The sequence below is a fragment of the Bos javanicus genome, chromosome 8 (assembly GCF_032452875.1).
Source record: "Bos javanicus breed banteng chromosome 8, ARS-OSU_banteng_1.0, whole genome shotgun sequence".
Taxonomy (NCBI): Eukaryota; Metazoa; Chordata; class Mammalia; order Artiodactyla; family Bovidae; genus Bos; species Bos javanicus.
Genome location: NC_083875.1, coordinates 58,114,028 through 58,138,848, shown reverse-complemented (window position 1 = coordinate 58,138,848; position 24,821 = coordinate 58,114,028). Strand labels below are relative to the sequence as shown.

Here is a 24,821-nt window from a genome sequence, read left to right as displayed (position 1 = left end):
CTGCTTGGCAACAGTTGGGTCAAAACATTTAAGTCATTAATTAGAAGGAACTGAAGGGGGAAGAATTTACACAAATACACAGCTTTGCAGACTCAACTTCATCTTGGAAAATGCAACTGAATTCTTTAAAAAAAAAAAAAAGAGGGCAGCCTTCAAGTGGGGCCTGCCAAGCTTGTCATTTGCAAATAAATCAGAAAACTGTCATTGCAGGAAGGAGGACCAATGAATAGAGTTGCTTTGTCCTTCTTTGATGGGCCCCACACTCAAGCCTGCTATTAAAAATGAATGCATTCAAGAGGCTCTGCATTAAGGACATAAACAATTAAGGGCACTTGAGTTGCTCTGCTGAGAGCTGCTGCGAAGATCCGAGAGCTTTCTCCGAAGATGCAGGCCCCTGCGATCTGCCTCACAAGGAGCCAGAGAATGGGAGCAATTAGTGTTGCTATCTCCGCCCAGGCAGCCTTCAGCAGGTTTTTCTTTCCCTTTATTTTAACTCCTCCTTGCTCTGAGAGAAACTGTGAGTGTGAAAGGTGAGCAGTGGAAGGAGAGAGTCGGCGCCCTGTTGGAAAGGGCTGGGGTCTAGAATGTGCTTGTAGAAGCTGCCAGATGAGGAGGAGGCAGAACATGAAAGTTATGATCTTCCTGTAATTGGCGACTTTGTATTTTGATTAATTGAGCCACTGAAGGGGTTCTGTCATCTGGCCCTCTTTGTTTTGCTTTAATTATTGGGTTGAAGAAGGGACGAGATTACATTGCCATGGGTGGACTCATTTAAATGAATATAGTTTGAGCTTTCCCACAGTAGGCAAATGGCTTGCTCCAGCCTCGGTTTGTGTTCTTGCCTTGGTCTGATTTTCTAAAAAGGCATGGAGAAAGGCGATTGTCTCTCTCTGTGGCAAGGCTTTGGAGAGAGACAGATCTGATCTCCCGTCCTGCTTAATTCTGACCCTGGGCGAGTTATTTTAACCTTTCCGGTCCAGTCTCCAAGGGTACCTACACTAACTGACATTTAGAGCCTGTATGTAATTGGAGCTCAGGTGTGTTAAGCAGTAGACGCTGCCTCTGTCATGATTATTCAATTTCCAAGGTTCTCAAAGTGTGGTCCCTGGTCCAGAAATCTGCAGAGCACCTGGGACCTTGTTAGAAAGGCAGATGCTGGGGCCCCAGACCTCCTGGCTCAGAAATTCTTTGAGTGGGTCCAGCTGTCTTTTATCAAACCCTTCAAGTGAACCTGGGGCACTCTTATTAAACATGGTAACCTCATGATCAGTATATCCTCAACTTAAAGAGATCGCAAGTCCTTTTCATTTGGATTTCCCCCAAATCGTGGCTAGTCATTTATCTCCGTCATTATATTTTAAACAGAAAAGCTACTCTGATGCATTAGAATTTCTGATAAAATTCCTCTTTCATGAGTGTGCTGGTGAAGCAAGGTGTTAGTCTGATGCGTAGCTATTGTTCTGAAGGCAGTCTCTAGCCCAAGAAGCCTTTTCCCCTCCTAAAGGGGTGGTCAGAGTACTGGAAGATTATTTGCAGAGTTTTGCATAGATGATTTTGGGTATGCACTATCAGGCAAACATCTTGAATTATCTTTAGGTACATCAGAGACAATGTTCAGGAAATGAGAGATGTATTTGTGGCTTTGTTTTCGTGGATTCTGCTTCATTGGTGGGCCAGGTTGTCTGAAGTTAGTGCTGAGGCACTAATTCTCTTTGCCTCTGAAAGGTGAGACAGAGGTGTGTAGTTTGGCTGCTGTTGTTTATTTAAGGTTTGCAGTTTAGGACTGAGGCTCCTTGTGAAATGCCTCCTTTGCCTTGCACTGTACTTCTGCCCAAGGCAGCAGGAGTCCAGTGACCCTGTCACTGACATACGGTGGCCACGTGTTGTGGTCCTGTCGTTGGCTCAGCAGTGACATGGCCTTGTGCTGCTGTGGCCCTGTGTGGGCTCTACTGCTTTGCATACAAAGCTGAGTGTTTAAGCTTTGTTTCTGGTCTAGAGTATGTTCCAATTTCCCACTTCCACTTCCCTGGAGAAAGAGCTAGGCAGTGAACGTGGCTTCTTATCTTTATGATCCTGGGCAAATCGTTTCATTTAGGTGTTTGCTTCCCCATGTGTGATAGGATGTTTGTGAGAGGGCTGGGCACCCAAAGGGTGTCAGGGTTTGTCAGCATCCTTATGACTCAGGGCCAGGGTCCATCACAGGAGTGGGGGGCCTGATCACCCTTCCCCATTGAATAATACATTCAAACGGTAAATCAAGGGCAGGCGACATCTGCAAAGTCACTCTTGGGGGAAACAAGGCATTGATAATGCTGCCATTGCAGGATAATCACTGGTTTTATTTGGGGTATCAAATTACAGTGCTTCACCACATGCATATGTTGTTAAAAAAAAACAAAACACAAGCACATGAACACCACAGCTTTGTTCTCCTCCTGATTCATCTAGTAAATATGTTGGCTATTTAAGCATCATTATCATAAATATGACTTTAAAACGGTTACCTGCCATGCCTTTGGGTTGATGTCGTGTATTTAACCATTCTCCTAGTACTAGACAACTGATTTATCAGGAGGGCAAATGTTAAGTTTTTCAAAAACTCTGCAGATGGTTGTGATGTGTCGAACTACTGTTATATCTTTACCTGACTTTTTCTCTTTTGCTTTGAAACTTATGCTGCAGTGAGCAGCTTCATGCATGGAATGCTTTTCATTTGAACTATTTCCTTAGGATAAATTCTTAGCTGTGGGAAGCCTTACCAAAAGGTTTGAATAATTTCATGCTCTTGAAACACATTGCCCAGTTGCTTTCCAAGATGACTGTACCAATTTACTCTGTCATCAGTAATGTATGATTGCTCCAGTTTCCCAGAAGACTCATCAGCTTTGGATTTCATTAATTTTTTAAAAAATAAGCTAACATAACTGGTGCAGAATGACCCACCTTACTTAGAACTACATTTGCATTTTATTTGGTTGCCGCTGAGGCTGAACATTTTTTCTGGATTGAAGGCTGTCATTTCACAGACTCTGAACCTTCTAGTCAGAAGGGATTTAGAGATTATTTATTTCCTTTTGTGTGCTTTGTTTTCATGTTCTTGCCCGTTTATCTTTTGCCAGATACTTATGACCAGCTCTCCACTGTGTTTTTCTCTTGGCCTCCCGCTTGGTTCGAGGAAACCAAAAGATCAGTTTGCCAGCCCTCAGCATAAGCGGCATTTTTTATGATCCATCAATTTGCAATTTAATGGTGGTGGAGTTTCCCCTCCCTAAGCTGACTTTGGGCAGGGTGCCATTGGATTGCTTTGAGACCCATGGGCAATTTACTCTTAAGCAGCCCTCGCCCTGCTTTGAGCCTCCAACAACCCTCATTATATATTACTCGGTGTGTAGTGGAGATCAGTGGGCAGCCGTTGGAAAGCGGGCTGGCTCTTCAGTCTGGTAATTAGATGAGGTGGAAGGAATATGATAAGGTGGAGAGCTGAGCTTTTAGGAATCGTGAAGTCCAAAAATGTAAGTTCAGATGCTCAGATCATATCTTCAGTTTAAGAGTTCGGTTCATTGCTGGCCTTTGAGATATTTGACCTCTTTAACTCTGTTAAAATATACATGTATCTGAATCTTGCAGGCTTCCCAGATGGCTCATTGGTAAAGAGTTCACCTGCAATGCAGGAGATGCAGGTTTGATGCCTGGGTCAGGGAGATCTGCTGGAGAAAGAAATGACAATCCATTCCAGTATACATTCCTGGAAAATCCCATGGATAGAGAGGAGCCTGGCAGGCTACAGTCCATGGGGGTTGCAAAGAGGCAGACACGACAAAGCGGCTAAGCAACAACAGCAACCTGACTCTTGTACTGAGATGTGATTTCTTATTGTAAACAGAGCCTGTTCCTAACACTGGTTAGGAATGGTTTATGTAGTTCCATGTTGGTCATTGAGTTTAGGATGTATGGGGATTCTGTTTTGGTTCTGTAAGGCATTCCTTTGAAAGTTCCAAATGTGGAAAGGGTATCCTGTGGTCAGTTTTGATGGGGAGGGTTCAGCGAGGAGCTGAATCAGGAGTCTTCTCCTGCTTCCCTGTTAGGTTAAGATGCATGATGCCAGCCTTGATGCTGGAAGCTGTAGGAAACTGTCCAGAAGCTTCATGTCAGATGTGATTTTCAACATTTAATCTTAGTTTACTAAATAAAGTTAAATTGCTCTGGAGGATCTTGAAGGGCCTAGAGTTTGTTTATTGGTGTTACAGGGGAAAGGCAGCTTCTATTTGGATTTGAGGTCGTCCTTAAAAGACTGGGATGAGAGCACAGCACTTTATAATAGTGCAGCTGTAGTTTACATATTAGCTTATGTGATTCTGATAAATCACTGAAGTAGATTGGTGATAAGAGACCTGGCGCTCAGCCGTTGAAGTGACTTAACTCAGGACGCCTAGTACTATTTTGCTGAGATGCAAACCCAAGTTCTTGGATTATGAGGGCTGACTCTTACCACCATAAGCAAATCAGTGAGAAAGGAGTTGGCACTGATGAGAATAAAAGCTGGTTCTGGGGACTTCCCTGGTGGTCCAGTGGTTAGGAATCTGCTTGCCAGTGCAGGAGACAGAGGTCCAATCCCTGCTCTGGGAAGATCCCACGTGCTGCAGGGCAACTAAGCCATGAGTTGCAGCTACCAAAGCATGAGCACAGCAATGAAGACTCAGTGTAGCCAAAAATAAAATAACTCATAATGCACTTTAAAAAAAGCTGGTTCTGAACAGACGAACTCCTGCTGCCTTGGTGGGTGCTTGCCGTCCCTGAGGCAAGGCCTGATGCCGGGGCCTTTACCAAGCTGGGTAAGTTTTTGGGCACAGTGTTTCCATGCAGATCTGGTTTGGGTCTGGCTCTTGAGTGCTGACTTAGTGTTGTTGCCTTACATGGTGTCAGAAATACAGACACAGGGTAAGTTTACTTATAAACAATATGTCTGTTAGCAGGTACCAAATACATCTTCATCTTGGGTCAGGAAAATGATTTCTAGGTGGAAAACACAGTTAGCCTGCAGTTTTGTTTTTTTTTTTTCTTCCATTGGAGTTGTCTGGTCTTTGAAAGAGGTAGAAAGAAGGCAGTCTGAAAAGGTTATGGGACTTTCTCAACACCTGCTTAAGCAGGGTCAACTATCCAGTCTAACCTGCTTGTAAACTCTGTGGTCAGGAATAGAAGCACAGGTAGAAAACACTACTACTCGTTAATTTGTGCTAAGTTCTTGTCAGAATATCCTTATGTTGAAGCAAGAGATGATGCTGGAGGATCGCTGTCAGTTGTCATCCAGACTGTTTGAAGGGCGGCAGTGGTGGTGATGTGTTAGACCTCCCAGAGCACTGTCAGGGAGATCAGATGCGTCCTCACGCTGCCAGGAGCAGGGACTCTACAGCTGGCTCAGAGAATTTCAAGGTAAACCAGAGGTGAGGTTGGAAGCTAGATTTCCTGGCTCAAGTCAAGCTCACTTGTCAGAGGATGGTTTTAAGATTAGGGATTAGAGACCTGGCAGAGGAAGGAGACAGCTGGGACAAGATCCTTCTCTGTTATTCTTGTTTCTGTTTCTTTTCCAAACCGTTTATTTAGAATTCCCAGGACAAATGGTATGGCTTTTGATGTTTCTGCATCAGTTTGAGCTTTGATCTTTAACACTCGTCCTCCTGTTGCAGTCTTAGCTGCTCTAACCCAATTTATGTGGTCTGTGCTCTTAATCCGTACTTCTTTTATTTTCCTCTTAATATTAAAGGATTAATATTAAAGGTTTATGAGTTCGTTTCATTCAGACCAGGTCTTAACTGTCCCCTGACAGTGAAGTTCACTTCTACCTTGAAGCCACTCTGTGTAATAACATATATAATTATTAATTAAAGAGGAGATCATCTTTCCTTCTTAAACTAAAATAAATTCCATGTAGGTCAAGTAATTAAATGTAGAAAGTACAGCTGTAGCAGCACTAGAGGAAAATTAAGAATGGCTTCTTTAATTTGGGAGTGTTCTAATCCTCACCCAAAGGCCAGGAACATAGGAAGGCTATTCTTTAGTCCGACCATGTAAAAATGTAGTTATGTATAGCAAAAAACCCATACTAAGCAAGGCTGAAAGACAGGTGACAAGGTGGAAAGACCGTGGAAAAGTCAGTATTTATCTTATAGAAGGAACTACTACAAGAAGACAAGGGTGAATAAATACCAAAGGAAAAATAAAGTGGGCCAATCAATATATGAAAAGATGTTTAACTTCAGGAAGAATCGGAGTAATGCAAATAAAAATGAGATCATTTTTTAATCTATTAGATGGATAAAGATTATAAAAAGGTCAATGAAACGCAGTATTGACACTGGGTGGGGGAGCAAGCACCATCATAGACGGATACTATAAATTGGTAAGCTTCTCTGCTGGGCAGTTTATCAGCATGCATTACAGTTTAAAATATGCAGACACTTTGACCTAGCAATTTCACTTCTAGAGATTCCTTTTAGAGATCTAGGGAAAGGGTTAGTTGATGTAGAGCGTGTAATTGTGGAATATTAGGTGAAAAATAAATATCCCCTGATGTTGGGAGTGTTCAGACACCTGACTGCTTGTGTAGTGGGATATATTGATGATGTTCTTACTTATATCTGTTTTTATGGATTGGAAGGGTGTCCATGACAGGTTTGAGTGGAAGGAACAAATTGCAGAAGAGCAGTATACCTCAGGGGATCCGTTGATGTCAAGGTGTCTCTCTCCACTCTGGGCTTGTGCACACACAGATAATGAGAGCTTGGGGGGTTGCTTCCCAGGATCACCACAGAGTTATTGTGGTTGTCTCTGGGTGGCAGACTTAGTTCTTGTGTATTTCTGTGTAGTATACATCTGTGGATATGTACTCAGAGTGAGCAGATGTCATTTTTAACATAGGAAAACATGAAGAGAATTTTGGAGGCCGGGTAAGAACAGAATGCTGTTGGAATGTATGGCGGGTGGAAAGTGGGGAGCAAGGACTCAGACCCCACAAAGGGCATCTCTGCCTCTTTATGTCTTCCCAAACATACAGGGTAGAACCTTGTTGCAAAGGCAAGGGTAGCTGGCCCGTGCTTTCCAGGAGAGCCATGACCTTGTGTTCACTTGAGTGGGTGGCTGTGATCAAACGAGCTAGGTGGGGCTGACCCAGTTTTGTGATTGCACCTGGTACAGCTGTGCCCTTTTTGCATATACGTATCTGTTAGCTCCACTTGTTCAAGCAAGGTCATGGGATTGTTCTCTATACCAGTGATTTCCCTTTCTAGTACATTTCTTCCAGTGCATGGTCTGTAACCCTGTCTCAGTGGTGGTCAGGGAGAATTGAGTTGGATTGGCGTAAATCCAATCCCATAAAAGGAAAGGCTTGTTGCTCAGTTAACTGGAATCATCTCAGAGGACAAAAGGCAGCTCTTTTTTATGTACTTGATTATACAGTTCCTGAGGTTCCTACTTTATCTCACTTATTCCATTCTGTCTTTCTCAAGGGCATGGGCTGTGCTCTTCTAATTTTTTTCTCCCCGTAGTCCTTTTCATTGCCTAGTTCAGTAATAGAGGTAGCATCAGTAAACATTGACACAGAAATGACGAAATATATACATAAGGTCAACCTGGGACTCTTCAGATGTCTTTCCCCCTCCACCCCCCAAAACAAAACTGTTCTTCAGAGTTAGAGGGAAGCAGGGTTCCTTTGCATAGCTGCAGGGTGTTGGAGGAGGGGTGGGCAGGGGGAGCCTTCCTAGTCTGGGAGCAGAGCACACTGTATTCCCTCCTTTGCCAATTTGTCCCTCTTCTAGAGGGACTCCTGTGCCCTTGGAGCTGAGCAGGGACTATTCCTCCTTGCTCTAGAATAGCCTGTGCCACAGACACTCAGGACACATTTTCTTAAACTCAGTGGAACCGTGGGCTCCTGGCATTTGATGCTGAGTTGTGGTAAAACTTTACAGATATCTAGAACCCCTTGGCTTGACTGTCTGGATTTGAGTCTGTTTCAGCGGTGTTTTCTAGGCTTGTTTGAAATTTTGAAACTTGGTGAAGGCTTATTAACATTAAAGTTCAATTTCAGTTGTGCAGGAGTTGAAACAAGTGGAAGGAGGTCTTCCACTCTCACTCTGGACCTCAACTTGAGAGCCAGTCTGCTTTGGCAGTGCTTCTGCTCTCCAGGGTTCTGACTTTGGTTTGAATGAACTTGCTTCATAAAAGTGCTCTGGTATGCCATAATTGAATAAGTGTACAGAAGGGTTTGGAATCACCAGGTTAAGTGATTATGTAGCCTCAAACTGCATAGATTTTCTGACTCAATTAAACTACCCATTATCTCTTATTTAAGTGACCAATAAAACGTGCGATTATGTCTTTCTTTGCAAGTGGGATTAATATCTACTGTTTATCTCAAGATAAATATTGCTAACATAGCCTGGGAAAGCAATTTTATGCCCTTAAGAGTGAGGCAGTAGAGGACTCCACTGTTGTGTATGAAGTTTTATCTTCTGAACTGATTATGAAATATGCTAACCATTTATATGGCTTTGTCTTTATAGACTGAAATCGCCAAGAGATTGAATACGATTTGTGCACAAGTCATCCCATTTCTGTCTCAGGAAGTAAGTAAAACTGTTCAGCTGTTAAAGTGCAATTATGTTGCTTCTCTGTTTGCAAATTAGCTAGTTTTAAGATGTTAATTTTATCACAAGGAACAAGTGTGAAGAACATCTGTTACAGCTGAAGTGTGTAAACCCCCTGCTATTCCATCTCATAGATCTAAGGGCACACTGTGGAAGCAGTGACGATAGCTCAACCTTAAATTAATTCTTTTCTATGGAAAACTGCAAAATGACTATCAAGCATAAAGCTTTTCTTTTCTTCGAGGAGTAGTATAAGCTTGATCGCTTCTGATGATTAATGTGTCCTTTTACTGTTTCTTTTACTGCTTTTTAAAAATGGTTCCATCAGGGTTGACTTGATCATGGGAGCAGGTATTTCATTTGTCCTTGTACCTCAAGGCAGATTGACTTAATGCTGTCTGTGGAGGGAGTGGATGCCAATACTCTTAAGGTTAAGAGCATTCATGTTACATGTTCGTGTTACCTTGGCTTACAGAGTTATATCCATATATGAGCCATTTTATTGTTACAAAGTCATAGATAGTTTAACCTTAATATTTTGAGAGGGGAAAGCTCTTTGTGTGAGTAAACCTATGAAATTGACTCAAAACCAGTATGTTTTAGTTTTGCCTTAAAGTTTACTTTTGGATACAAGCTAATAAATGTAAAACTGTGTTTTAAGTGTGTACAAGATGCATATATCTTGAGACAGAGTGAAAAGCTTATGGGCCTTGGAGCTGGAATGCTGAGTGTCTGCTCTTATTGGCATCTACTGCTCCATGCTGGGTAGCACCATCCCTGCTATTACTATGGCAGCCTTTTCCAGTATAGCATTTACGTGATGTTACCATTTAGATTTGTTGGCCTTTTGAAGCCTGTTGTTAGTTAGACTTTAGTAATTCGGGGTCTCTGCTATATATAGTCTCCTTTCTCCCAAAGAGACGTGCAACTTTGTTTTTATTTGTGAGTGGACCTGGGAGGTGTGTGGGCTATTTCCGTATTTCCAGCCTGTGATCTCAGAGTGTGTGTGTGTGTGTGTGTGTGTGTCTTTCCTTTCTCCTGTGGCGGGTGAAACATCTAAGGACTAAAGGAGGAAAGGAATTCCCAGAGTCCAGAACCAACTGGTGGGTTGAGATTTGTTGACCAGAGAAGAGATTGCAGGTTTAATGTTTAAAATTTGAGTATCCAAAGGGGTGTTTTAAATGGTTGTAAATTTCTCCTGCTCAAATTTATCATAGCAAACCCTTTCTGAGAATCAGGATGATCTTCCAAATCCCATACTATTGATTTCTAAGGCTTTACATGAGCATTTTTGATATCTTTTTTTTGCCTTTCTACCATTCTGAACCCCAAATTCCCATCAGAAGTTAACTAGTGCTGTTTAGAAAGATGGGCAGCACCACTGTTTTCTTTCCCTGGTTGTGTTCTGTGAAATATGTGCTCCAGCAAGTTCACATTTAAACTCATATTACACCTCAGTCTGTACCACATGCAGCATTTGTCTTGTTGTTGAAAGGTACAGTGAAGTTCTTGGCTGCCTCACTAATACTTTTTCTTCTTGTTTTCAAAGCATCAACAGCAGGTGGCCCAGGCTGTCGAACGTGCCAAACAGGTGACCATGGCAGAGCTGAATGCCATCATCGGGGTACGTGGCCTACCAGGTCTACCTCCTACAGTGTGTATAACCAGCTTTCATTTCTTCTAAATTTGTTGGCTTAATCTATATCTAATCTGTATATAATATGAAGTTAACCTTGACCTTTTTGATAAGTGGGAGAGGGGGAGGCAGTTTCAGGTACAGGGAAGTGGTTTCAGGTACACTGAGGTGTATAAGGGATGAACACTTGGCATAAGGGAGGTAATAGCAACCTTTTTTAGGATGGGAACAAAATAAATCTTCTTTTCAATGGAAAAATAAATATAGTTTATCCCCCTCCCTTAGGTTAAAACTTTAGGTAAAGGTTTTAAATACCTACTTTCCTTACTTCTGTCATATAACTTTAGATCCCAGTTGGGGTCAAGACATCACTTGGAATTATTTCATTTTGTTATCTTTTGCTTCTTTTGCCTTTTGCTTTCCCAGGGTATTAGAACCTATGTAAAACTGTTTTGATTTTCTTGTGGCTCTTTCATGAAGTTTTAAGTGGCACCCCAACGAAAAGAAAGCCCTCTTGCCGTTGAAGAAGTGATAATTGTCTGCCCTGGTGCCCTCTAGCCTTTCACGAGGTTTCTGCTCTTCTGGGTTGAGTTCAGTTAGTGCTCCTTGCTGGCAACTGGTTGTCAATCACAAGTCATTTGCTCTGCGTTAATGAGCCCGGTGAACCGTGGGGTCATCTCCTGCATGAGTTCATTCCCCACCCCCTGACCACGCCCCCTTCCTTCCCCTCAACTGCAGGATCCAGGACGGTTCTCATGTTTTCTGCCCTTCCAGACTAAGCGAGAGAAGTAGCTGAAACAAGGGACCGTCCTTTCTGATTTTATTCATACGTGAGTGCCTTGAGCGGATTCAAATCACTCATTTATCAATTTATGTTAATTGCTTGTGAGAAGATGCCCTGCTGGTCTTTATAGTTCCCTCAGACACTTTGTAATGATAATTAGACATGCTGCTCTACGGATTAAGAGTGCCATAGTGCAGTGACGGCCACAGACAATGGAACCAGTTAATCCATCAGGGTTTAAAATTACATCCCAACTGGAGATGGAGAAAAACATAAGAGCCAAGGAGGATTAAAGAATGAGCCTCAGCTTGAAAACTCTCCTTTCATCAGTTTCTCAATTGCAGATCTGCAGTCGGGTTGCCTGTGGTAAGCTATTGGCAGTCAATTAGGTGAAATAAACTGGGAGGGTGACCTTCATTTCCTTTTAATAGCTTTTTCCTCCCTGAAATGGGGAGCTTCAGTGGATTTTCAGCTTAAATTTTATTCAAGCTGCTTTATTACACTTGACAGCTTAGCTCTGCATAAACAATTCTCCCTCCTCCCCTTCACCCCAGATCCAGGCTCTGCATCTCTCCCCCTTCGTATCACATTTTTGACTGTTACTTAGTGGGCTCTCTAATCACATTCAACAAAAAACACAATTACATCTGCATTTGCTGCCTTCTGTACCCTTTTCTTGTGTAATGAATTGCTTTATTTCAGAGATCAAATCAAATATTCACTGGTACTTTTGCATGTACTGTGTTTGATTAGCAAAGACTAATAGCAAATTGTACTTGTAGCTCTAGCGCAGAATTTTTTAACCCAAATGAATGAGGATGGAAAAGCCTGTTTTGATTAAAGGAAAACATATGCAAAGCAGTTCTCAAGTACCCAGTTCAACTTTGTGGAACATGTTTGTTTTCTGATAGGCTCTAAATTTTTACATATCATTTCTTGATGGTAAAACTTTGTACTCTTTATGTCCTCAAAGCCACTGCCCAATTGTACCCATTAGAAAGGAGGAAATTGTGTTAACCACATGTTTATAGGTAATACTCATTTCACGTTGAATCAGAAAATAAAAATAACAGGTTGTTTTGCAAGGGCAGATGAATCGCTAATTTTATGAGTGGCTTTAGTCCAGGAAACATGTTGTTGAGATTATAAAGGCAGATTAGCTCTGATAGCTAGCAACAATAACCCAAATCAGTGAATTGGGCCCAGCACAAGACTTAACGCCAATTGTGAGTCTTCAGCATATTGGCATGTGTGGCTTTTATAATTGTAATGTTTGGATCAGTATATTAATTTATGTCGGCAGGCTCTTTTAAAGTTTGTAGTGATCAATAATTATCCTGCACCATAAGTTTCATGCTCTGGCATATGCTTGATTTTTGCTTGAAAGGAATTGTGTGCGTCCTGGAAAATCGAAGTAGCATAAAATTGGGTTGACAATTCAGTGGACCTTTGCACCCCTTCATTGAACATGCAGTGTGTCAACCTTTCTCCCCAGAGGGGAGGAGGCTCTGGGAGGCTGTCTGTTCCTACAAGCAGCAGCTGCGCGTAGAGTAAATGCAGCCTGGTTTGATAGCAGCTGTCAGTATTGTTCAGGGACCGACTTAGGGTAAAGAACAATGGGAGAGGCCACGGTCTTCGTCTGCATCGACTTTCAGGCTAAGAAAAGAAATAGTAATTTAACGGTTTAGACATCTATTACAAGTGTGAAAGATCATGAAAGAGTACCCTTTAAAATGCAGATGAACCGAAAATTTCTCATCCCCTTTAAGGTACAATCAAGGAACTTACTGCTTGCTTAACAGGGCTAAAGATTTCTCTTTAGCAAACCTGGAAAAAGTTATATCTTCCTAAGGACACCAGGCTTCTAAGTGAGATTAGCTGTGTCCTGGGACTGTGGATGCTCTTTTAGTAGGAAGAGAGAGGTTCTATTATTTTTTTTTCCATTTTTGTGAAGTGAATTAATGATACCTGTTTTGCACTGGGATAAAACACTTAGTTCTCATATCTGATGGGAAATACTGAATTTTAAATCTTTTCCACTGCAGCACCTGCCTTCAACTTACATAGATTACTGGTATTTAAGAAAGATAAACTTCTTAGATATTTGAGATATTTTTGGTTATACTTTTTAAAAATAACTTTGATGGTAAATTTTATAATTGTCAGAATAATAACTGCAACCCTAGATTTTGAATTTTTTTTAAGCTCTCTTGCTATTAAACATATGTTCTTGTAACAATAAAAAGTAATAATGCAGAGATCCTAATAGGCACAGGGTTTATTCACTTTGACACAAGCTGACTTGTATTTTAGAAAACAAGTTCATTGTGGGAAGGGAACTTACTTGAACCTTGATTTCCCCCCCACCCCAAACATTGGGATAAACAACACAATTTAATCAGCATTCCTCAAATATTTTTTTAAAATTTGGAATGCTATTAAAAATGCTCAAAATGAAATAGTTTATTGACTTAATGTAACATTTTATTTGTGGAATAGCTAATGGCTACCTGAAGGAAAAGAAAATTGTTCATTACTCCCCATTGTAGTATTTGGGTAGTTGGAAACTTAGAACTCTCCTTTACCTGCTCTGACACTAAGTAATTGATTCTAAACTGAGATTAGGATTACAAATAATTAGTGTTGTCTTTTAACTGGATTTATTATATCACATGTAATTGGTTTTATATCATATAAAATTAATATGTCATACCAATATAGATATGGCTATGTACATACCTGTACACACATGGATTTTTAAAATTTGATGTGTAATTTACACGTGAAATGCAGTGTCCAGACTGACCCCTGGCACAGGCACACACCCTTTGGGCCACACTCTCTCTCAGGGTACAGATTGTCCCCACCACCATAGAAAGTCCCCTTGTCTTCTTGTCAGTCAAGATTTCCCACTCCCTGAAGAAACATGGTTACTTTTTGATTAAAAAGTGAAAGGATAATTAGCAGAGGGCAATTTCTTTTTTAAAGAAAACAATTGCATAGTTTACCTATTTCTAACCAAATACCTGCTGCCTAACTTCTCAGTGTTTCATTTATGCTCAAAAAGGCCATTTACATCATGTTCTAGAACTAACACCCCGAAAAGATGTCATTTTCATTATAGGGGACTGGAATGCAAAAGTAGGAAGTCAAGAACACCTAGAGTAATGGGCAAATTTGGCCTTGGAGTACAGAATGAAGAAGGGCAAAGGCTAATAGAGTTCTGCCAAGATAACGTACTGGTCATAGCAAACATCCTGTTCCAACAACACAAGAGAAGACTCTACACATGAACATCACCAGATGGTCAACACCAAAATCAGATTGATTATATTCTTTGCAGCCAAAGACAGAGAAGTCCTATACGATCAGCAAAAACACGACTGGGAGCTGACTGTGGCTCAGAGCATGAACTCTTTATTGCCAAATTCAGACTTAAATTGAAGAAAGTCAGGAAGACCACTAGACCATTCAGATATGATCTAAATCAAATCCCTTATGATTATACAGTGGAAGTGAGAAATAGATTTAAGGGACTAGATCTGATAGGTGGAGTACCTGATGAACTATGGACGGAGGTTCGTGACATTGTACAGGAGACAGGAATCAAGACCATCCCCAAGAAAAAGAAATGCAAAAAAGCAAAATGGCTGTCTGAGGAGGCCTTACAAATAGCTGTGAAAAGAAGAGAAGCAAAAAGCAAAGGAGAAAAGGAAAGATAGATCCATTTGAATACAGAGTTCCAAAGAATAGCAAGGAGAGATAAGAAGGCCTTCCTCAGTGAACAACACAAAGAAATAGAATAAAGAAAATAGAGATCTCTTCAAGAAAATTAGAGATACCAAGGGAACATTTCATGCAAAAGTGAAGTCGCTTAGTCGTGTCCAGCTCTTTGCGACCCTGTGGACCTGTAGCCTACCGGGCTCCTCCAAGATGGGCTCAATAAAGGACAGAAATGGTATGGACCTAACAAGCAGAAGATATTAAGAAGAAGTGGCAAGAATACACAGACTGTACAAAAAAGATCTTCATGACCCAGATAATCACGATGATGCAATCACTCACACTCACCTAAAGCCAGACATCCTAGAATGTGAAGTCAAGTGGGCCTTAGGAAGCATCACTATGAACAAAGTTAGTGGAGGTGATGGAATTCCAGTTGAGCTATTTCAAATCCCAACAGATGATGCTGTGAAAGTGCTGCACTCAATATGCAAGCACATTTGGAAAATTCAGCAGTGGCCACAGGACTGGAAAAGGTCCGTTTTCATTCTAATCCCTAAGAAAGGCAATGCCAAAGAATGCTCAAACTACTGCACAATTGCACTCATCTCATATACTAGTAAGGTAAGGTAAGTCACTTCAGTCGTGTCTGACTCTGTGTGACCCCATAGACGGCAGCCCGCCAGGCTCCCCCATCCCTGGGATTCTCCAGGCAAGAACACTGGAGTGGGTTGCCATTAATCCTTCTCCAGTGCATGCAAGTGAAAAGTGAAAGTGAAGTCGCTCAGTCGTGTCCGACTCCTAGCGACCCCATGGACTGTAGCCTACCAGGCTCCTCCGTCCATGGGATTTTCCAGGCAAGAGTACTGGAGTGGGGTGCCATTGCCTTCTCCGCATATACTAGCAAAGTACTGCTCAAAATTTTCCAAGCCAAGCTTCAGCAATATGTGAACTGTGAACTTCCAGATGTTCTTGCTAGTTTTAGAAAAGGCAGAAGAACCAGAGATCAAATTGCCAACATCTGCTGGATCGTCGAAAAAGCAAGAGAGTTCCAGAAAAACATCTATTTCTGCTTCATTGACTATGCCAAAGCCTTTGACTGTGTGGATCACAATAAACTATGGAAAATTCTGAAGGAGATGGGGATACCAGACCACCTGACCTGCCTCTTGAGAAACCTGTATGCAGATCAGGAAGCAACAGTTAGAACTGGACATGAAACAACAGACTGGTTCCAATAGGAAAAGGAGTACGTCAAGGCTGTATATTGTCACCCTGCATATTTAACTTAAATGCAGAGTACATCATGAGAAATGCTGGGCTGGAGGAATTACAAGCTGGAATCAAGATTGCCGGGAGAAATATCAATAACCTCAGATATGCAGATGACACCACTCTTATGGCAGAAAGTGAAGAAGAACTAAAGAGCATCTGGATAAAAGTGAAAGAGGAGATTGGAAAAGTTGGCTTAAAGCTCAACATTCAGAAAACTAAGATCATGGCATCTGGTCCCATCACTTCATGGCAAATAGATGGGGGAGACAGTGGAAACAGTGACAGACTTTATTTTTGGGGGCTCCAAAATCACTGCAGATGGTGACTGCAGCCATGAAACTAAAAGACGCTTACTCCTTAGAAGGAAAGTTATGACCAACGTAGACAGCATATTAATAAGCAGAGACATTACTTTGTCAACAAAGGTCCGGCTAGTCAAGGCTATGGTTTTTCCAGTGGCCATGTATGGATGTGAGAGTTGGACTGTGGAGAAAGCTGAGCGCTGAAGAATTGATGCTTTTGAACTGTGGTGTTAGAGAAGACTCTTGCGAGTCCTTTGGACTGCAAGGAGATCCAACCAGTCCATCCTAAAGGAGATCAGTGCTGGGTGTTCATTGGAAGGACTGATGTTGAAGCTAAAACTCTAATACTTTGGCCACCTGATGTGAAGAGCTGACTCTTTGGAAAAGACCCTGATGCTGGGAAAGATTGAGGGCAGGAGGAGAAGGGGGCAACAGAGGATGAGATGGTTGGATGGCATCACTGACTCAGTGGACCTGGGTTTGGGTGGACTCGGGGAGTTGGTGATGGACAGGGAGGCCTGGCATGCTGCGGTTCATGGAGTCACAAAGAGTTGGACATGACTGAGCGACTGAACTGAACTGAATCTTGGATAACATGGTGCCCGTGTTGGTACCCATGTTACCTGGTCCTAGGATAAGGCTGGACTTTTTTGGGACACTTGGCACTATTATGCTTTGTGACCTCGTACAGCCAGTTTAGCTCCATCAGCATCCATCTTCAGGTGGACAATGCCATTTACCTTGTATGGCTTTTGTAGAGGGTAAGACTGACCAGCAGCCTTTGCCTGACATGTGGGTGAACTGACTGCCCTGAACTGCAGTTTTGCCTGCCTGGTTTCTCTCGGTGCCTGTAGCACATCTCTGGGTCCAGTTGACCAAGCTTCTTCAAGGGGTGATTACTGCAGGCAGTGGGTCACCTCCTCTTTTGTCTTTTCTGGTGGTTACGTGGATATTGTTATTAGAGATTAGACCCAGCCAGATGCTGTGCTTCTGCCATTAAGTCGTGTGCTTGAATGAGTTTTAATAAGGACACAGCAGTGTAGAAGCATTGCCATTTAACTTTTGGTGAACAAACTTAAAATTCAGAACCGAGGGAAAAGTTAACTTTGGGGAACAGATGGAGAGAAGTTTGAGAAGCAAACGTGTGAGGATCAGGCACTTTTGGCTTCCTTACTCAGCATAAAGCATGAGGGACCAGTTCTTTTGTTGGCACTGAGAAGTGGCAGGGATCCTTGAGATGGAATTAGAAGGAGGGCAGAATTAGAAGAGATGCCCAGATGACCAATTCCCCTACCACAAAATGCCAGATTTCTGATAGCTGCCTCCATGCTGATTGTTGGACATAAGAAAATGTAAACAATTTTCCATAGCAGTATATGAAGGTCAGGAACTCAAGGAAATTTGGAGTTAATATAAGCAACCTTGTTTATCCTTTCTCATTTATTTGGATGTGATCTAACTTACATTCCCCAAATATAACTTCTGTCAAGGTCTGTGGGGCTCTGGTTTGGGGCTCCAGTTTTGGTCAGGTGTGTGTATTCTTGTTTCATAGGCAAATTTATAATTCTCTATACTTTAAAACAACTTAGTATGTAATAAAAGAAGCCTAGGGTGGTTTGTGGTATCTGACTATGTGTGTTTGTGTAGGTGATGGCTGTGAATACAGACTTCTGATGTGTCAGAAGGAGCCTTTCTGTCCTGAAGAGATTGAGTTGTAGACCTAAAGGACTCCCCATTGTTGCATGAGATGATTGGTTTAAGGATTAGCAAAAATGTTGGATTATTTTTCTCCTCCGGCTGTAGCTGTCAGCCATCTATAGGATTGTAGTGTGTGAAGTTTAAGAGGATGAGGTTAGCCTCTTATTCTTATGAGTATGCAGTTAATCCCTGGAAAGCCCATCAGTAACCCAGCTGTAAGTTTCTTTATAAAACAAAATCACCCTAGGAGAATAATGCATAGCCTGCTACCACAGGAAGTAACTAAAATGACAACAAACATGGATCTTCCAGTTCTACCAGCTTCTATTTTGTGACTTACCTGCCACTTAAATTCCAATAGTTCAGCCCGTTTATTAATTTTCCAAAGGGATGGAGCAATACAGCCAAGAAGTCTTCTCTGCATCTGACTTTTTTTTTTTTTTTTAACTGAGAGTACAGCTAGGTATCTCTAACAAATGCAGGGCTTGGTTTCAGTGTCTGAGTTCCTCTGAATAGGTAGTGTGCTTTTAATTTATTAGGAAACTTGCTGAAGCGTTGTTTATTTGTTCATGTCCCCATATATTTTCATATGATTTTTATTTGGATTTATTAGAAGGCATTATAATATTTTCCCTCTTTTCAGGGGAAGAACTCTTCAGAATAGAAAGTAGAGCATCTCATTTTAATTATTAGATCTATGCAGGTTTTTTTAATTGATGGGTGATTTATGTACCGTATCATTCACCCTGCTTTTTTTTTTTAAGAGTTTTTTAAAATGTGGACCATTTTTAAAGTCTCTACGGAATTTTTCACAATATTGATTCTATTTTATGTTTCTTTGGTTTTCTGGCTGTGACACATGTGGACTTTCAGCTCCCCAACTAGGGTTTGAACCTGCACCCCCCTGCATTGGAAGGCAAAGTCTTAACCACTAGATTGCCAGGGAAGTCCCTCAGTCACCCTTTTAAAAGCACAGTGTTTTTAATATATTTACAAACATGTATAACTATCACTAATATGTAATTCTTGAACATTTTCATCACTCCAAAAATAAACCCATATTCATTAGCAGTCAAGACCCCCTTCTCCATCCCTTCAACTCCCTGGCAATGCTTAATCTTTCTATCTCTTATGGATTTTTCTGTTCTAAATATTTCCTGTAAATGGAATCACATAATACGTTCCTTTGTGTCTGGCTTATTTCACTTGGCATAATGTTTTCAAGGTTTTTGAGTCCTTTTTTTGATGAAAAATATTCTATTACGTCAGTATACTGCATTTGTTTATCTGTTCAGTCACTTGCTGGTCATTTAATTGTTTCTTTTTGGCTATTATAAATAATGCTGCTGTACATATTTGTATGAGGATGAGATGGTTGGATGGCATCACTGATTCAATGGACATGAGTTTGAGTAAATTCTGGGAGCTGGTGATGACAGGGAGGGCTAGCGTGCTGCAGTCCATGGGGTCGCAAAGAGTCAGACATGACTGAGAGACTGAACTGAAACATTTGTATAAAAATTTTTCTGTGGACATGTTTTCTTTTATCTGGTATTTATATCTAGGAATGGAGTCTCTGGGTCATATGGTAATTCCATCTAACTTTTTAAACAACCCAGTGGCTGTACGATTTTACATTCCCCCCTAGCAGTGGGTGAGAATTCCAGTTTCTCTGCTGCTTCTCCAACACTTGTTATTGTCCATTGTTTGATTCTAGTCCTCCTAGTGGGTGTGACATGCTGTCTGATTTGTGGTTTTGATTTATATTTCTCTGATGGCTGGTTATGGTGAGCATCTTTATATTGAAAATTATCTGGTTTTAGAAGTGGATCTACTTAAGTGCACATGACTTGTAAAAACTCACTCTAGTTTAGGTCTTTAAGTCATGATGGAAACAGGCACCCAGAGCAGGTAGAATGAGTAAGTCAGGGTGATGATGCAGAACAGGTTGGCCTGTGCAGGTTAGCCGAAAAACAGAAACAGAAAAGAAGAGTTTCCATCCTTTTCAGAATTTTAGGCCTTCTGGGCGCCTGCCTACATGTAAGTCAGCAGTTTTGTTTCTGTGTGCTCCTGCATCAAAATGGGGCCTTTCAGTGGATTTATTTATTTACTTACTTTTTATTGTCTTCAAGTGGCTTGTGAATTCTTGGCCCCAGCAAGCAGTTCCTGCCTGTTTATCACCCCTGCCCCTCTTCACACGAGAGGCCATCCACATAATGGGAGGTTTTCAGAGAACTCCCAGAGTAGTGTCCTTGATGTTTCTGCTGCCACACAGCTCTTCCCCACTTCTCCCACTTATTTATCGTAGCGTACCAATTTTCTTTTTATGCACTCTCCCAAGATAAGAACTGAGCGTTTTAAAGAACAGAGTAATAGCAGAAAATCAAGGAAGAGTGATTTGGAGAAAACTGTCAATAAATGCTACTTTTCACTCCCCCCTTCCCCACCTTTAAAAGTGTTTAAATACAAAGTACTATAAATGCCACTTACTGTCACACTTTTAGCATTGGAGATGCTGTTTTGGGGCATCGTTTTAGTTCTGTTTGGGTTCAGTTTGTGGTCTGTGTGACAGTTTTCCCAAAGGTTGTAAAGTGGGTTAAATTTCAGAAATTCAAATTGATTCAGTGGTTGGTGATGAGAAACTTACTAACATCTAGTGGGGATGAGGATATTGGTCTTCATTTTTCTGGTTTCCTTTCTACTTGTATAGGCAGCTTTGTGGTGATAAATCTTGTGCTATACCTGTTTTAGAAACAAAAATGTAAAAACCACCTCACTATTACATTAAAGCTCTGAATGTAAACAGCAAAGTCAGTTTCATTATAGCAACATAATTGACCTGGGCTGCACTAGGTAAAATGTGAATTAAAATTCTAAATGCATGGCTGTTGTTTGACATGGATGAGGTTATTTTATTCCTTGTGGGTTTTCAGTATCATTAACTCAGGGTTTGGTGTTTATTTTCTTCATCTCATTCGCAGCCTATTCAAATTGTTTGGGTAGGAATGAGTGCATTTATCTCCTCATGCCCCAAACTAAACCTTTCCCTAATCATCTCTGCGGCACCAGAACAGTCCATAAAAGTTCCCAGTGTAGCTCTTTCTCCAAATTGTTTTGTAAAATGTGAAGTTTCTGTTTGTTTTAAATTGTTACTGGAGTCAGCATAAGCAGCTGCCCATTTTGGGGGGTCGTGACAAGGTACTTGATGGAGAAAGGACAGTGAAGAGTTGAATGCTGAAAAGTACTTTTGGGTTTTAAACAATTTGGCAAATCCTTTGGCATATAAGAACATGGATTCTAACATAATGGTACAGAATTCTAGCTTAGATCTAGACCAGAATTTCTGTGTTTCAGTGTTACTGACATTTTAGGCTTGTGAATTCTCTGTGATGAGGGCTGTTCTGTGCATTGTACAGCGTTGAACAGCATCCCCAGCCTCTACCTACTGGATGCCAGTAGCACTTCTCCTCCTCTCTCCCTCCCAGCTGTGACAACCATAAATGTCTCTAGATGTTGCCAAATGTCCCTGGGGTGGGGGAAAAGGGTGTCAAAATTGCTTTGTTTGAGAACCACCTGTTTAGATTGATACATATTGCCTCAGCCACCACTGTTCATCAAAAATGCCTTTTCTGATAGCTTTGTAAACTGTTTTGCTTGTGTGTTCTATGGTTATAAATCTATAGCCAATCACTTAAAAAAAAAGTTTACTAATTAGTGCAAGCTAATGAATGGGTAGAAGGTTGAATTTTTCCAGCCTTGCTGTCATGTTGAGAAACATTTTAGTTTCCCCAATGATTTGGGCAGGTTTGGGTCTATGGAGGACTGATGCATGTAAATTCCCTTAATTGGCAGAGCCATTGGGTGTTTTGAGGTGTTGCTGGCTGTATAGTAGTGTCTTTTGTTCTAACACGTATTTTTGAGTAGCATTCATGTTTTTTTTCTTTTCGTAAAGGTGATGGGTATTAGGCTGTCTCAGGTAAACCGGGGGCAGGGGGGACACAAAACAACATGTTCTTTCAAGAACACATGGGACAGGTCAGCTGCTCTTTTAGAGTCAGCTGTTTTAATCTCCTGGATGTGGGCCCTCTATTCATTTCCATGAATATTTTATCTTACAACACTTCTTATTTATTAAGCGTCTTCTGAGAGAAGCCAGACTATCTCTGTTTCAGCTTGATTCTTCCTTATCAACTTCCTTGGAAGAGAGCTAGAGTGAAAGATGTTTTCATTTCTCATATGTAGGGTGTTGGGAAGTGGAGACTGGAGAGATGGCACTTGTGAGTTGTAAATCTCAGAACAAATTCCCATCTGTCACTGCTGCCGAGGCTGCATTGTGGAGATCATTTTATTTCCCAGTAAACATCCGACAGTGAAGTGGATTGTCTCTGGGTGTACAGTGTTGCGTGCCCTCAGGAGTATCCCCTTACCTGGGAAGGGAGAAATGTGAAGTCATCAGTGGAGAAAGAGCTTGTCTTCTTCCTTAGGCTGCTTGGGAACTCTGGGTCTGTCACTGACTCCTTATGAACATGCCTGGGCTGCTGGGGTCACAGGAGAGATGCTGTTGAAGGGAATGAAAGGTTTTCAATCATCATTCTGGCTGAGAACCTATGGCAAGCCACTCTTTCATCTGTGAAATGGGAGCCATGATTCCCACCCTCCCTCCCTCTGGTATGTTCTAAGCTGAGGCCAGATAAGGAAGCTGGAATTGTGATCTAGGAGCTCTGCATGGCAGGATAAAGAAGTAGAATGTGAGGCAGCAGTGTTCATGTTTCCTGGGTCTGCAGCATCTTCAGTAGCTGTGATTCATCCTGTTGCTATCTACTTAAGTATTCCTTTCATTTTGTGAGAGAGTTATGCTTTTTTAAAAAAGGTGGAAGAAGGCACTTTCAAGATGGCCAAGCTCAGGATGGAAGAACCTCATTGCCTCTAATAATAGACTGTCTTCATGGGCCTGAAACTCTCGAGCAGGATAGAGGTGGGGGTTACCTATGGCCAGTGTAAGCTGTTGGAGAGTTCTGTTGAGAGCCATTTGCCTAAATGTTGGGTTTAACCTTTCAGGTCTGCTTCACAGCTAAGGCAAAGCCCCTTTATTTTGTAAGCTTAGTCTTCTTTTTAGTAATGAGAATGCTTTCCAGTTCATCTTTCTAAAAACCAACTTGGCTTTGGCAGAAAATTCCCTTCCTTCTAGCGTCTTCAAATGTCACCTGAGACTGCCTTAACTCTGACATAAAATCCCACGTCTGGAGTCATTTTTTGGTAACTCCATTTGGGGGGGAATTTTAGGGGGGTAACTGGGAGGGACGGGGTGCAGGGAAGGGTGATAGGGTTGTATCCTCCACCCTGTAGTTAAAGTCCTTCCCCTCTGCTTAGCCTCGCTCATCTTCTTTTAATCAGTGCTGCTCTTAATTACCCCACTGCACCCACTTCTGTATGCATCACTGCCTTCCCCCCGCAGCAGCCGGACATAGCTCTCACTCTCCGAGTAATGATAGTAATCGCTGGTAGGGCAGACCTGTTCCTCATCCTTCTCTGAGCACATTTCTTATGGCAGGTGTCTAGTTCCTAATTAAGTGCTAATGAGCATGCCTAGTGGACCGTGATGCCTCTGCCAGCTTCTTCAGTTTTATGTCCTGCTATTGCTGAGCTCTTAAAAGGTGACAGAGCAGGAATTAGTGTCTTTGGGATGACAGGAAGGTGATTTTATGCATAAAGAAATTGTTATTATGATCTCAAATGGTGAATGAGTAGTTTATAAATACTTTCCAAGAATGCTATTAATGTTGCTCTCTGTGACCTCGCTCCCTTTTCCAATTTCTTTCTCATTAGAACTGTGCTCTCTTTGGAAGGAATGGAAGTTTAAAGAGGTTGGCTTCTAAAGATTTTTAAAAAGATACTAGGAGTGGTTGAAAATTCACTGTAAGATAACTGTAGACACTGATTTCTGCCTTTTAGCTGCCTCTTGCTCTTGAGGGCTGGAAACCTGTTTAGTATTCAATCAAATATCAGTAGTTGGGGTGGAAATTACTGAAGATCTGGCATAAAGATCTAATATATTCAGTACACGCAAGGGGGTAATAAATAAAACTAGTAATTGAGTCCCAGGGAAGTGAGCACAAATCAGAATCTTAAGAATTTCCTAACATTACACCTTAGAAATTGAGCTTTAATCGTTTTTACTATCTCATCAAAAATGAGTTTTATGTTGGACAGCTGAAATGCAGCCAGATTTATGGTGGAGGGGCCATTTCTGGGATACTTTTTCATTTCCTGTAGTGTGTCTTAAATATAATATATGAGAGCAATGGTACTTTTTAATATGAACCGATTTATAACTTCTGGAATGGGTTAAGCGATAGAGGTGAAGGCATTTAGGAACGAGGGACTTGGTCATCAAGAGTGTTTTCCTCAGCAGGCTTCTTAGCCTCACTGTATCCCGGTGTCTTCCTCTGTGACATGGAGAGGGGCTGGTTTGGGGCATGAAGCTCAGGAGAAAGGAAGGGATAATCAAAGTTCTGCCTCTGTGGTTTCTTTAAGTTGTCACATACATGTCTCCCTGAGGCCTCCCTCTGTGTGTGGTAGTACCATGACGGCCCTTCTTATGTTGACTTCACTCCCCTCCCACCTGGTGGGAGAAACTCAGTGCCTTGAACCTGGCCCCCTGTGAAATGGGAATATCAGTACTTCCTCATTTCTGTGAGGGTTTGATGAAGTAGAACTGACTTAAGATGAACATAAACCTTGATGAAGTAAGGGCACACCAGTGC

The 24,821-nt window shown here is 41.6% G+C and overlaps 1 protein-coding gene across 9 annotated transcripts in view; it reads left to right on the top strand.

Moving 5' to 3' along the window:
• Positions 1–24,821, top strand: part of LOC133252737 (transducin-like enhancer protein 1) — a 92,983-nt gene that overhangs the window by 21,400 nt on the left and 46,762 nt on the right. For 5 of the 9 annotated variants that reach the window (XM_061425610.1, XM_061425614.1, XM_061425613.1 and 2 more), the window contains exons 5-6: positions 8,556–8,618; positions 10,189–10,293. In XM_061425610.1, coding sequence (XP_061281594.1) covers positions 8,556–8,618; positions 10,189–10,293 — 168 coding nt within the window. The remainder of the gene's footprint in view (positions 1–8,555; positions 8,619–10,188; positions 10,294–24,821) is intronic. The other 4 variants (XM_061425616.1, XM_061425612.1, XM_061425615.1 and 1 more) reach the window with 1 other exon arrangement.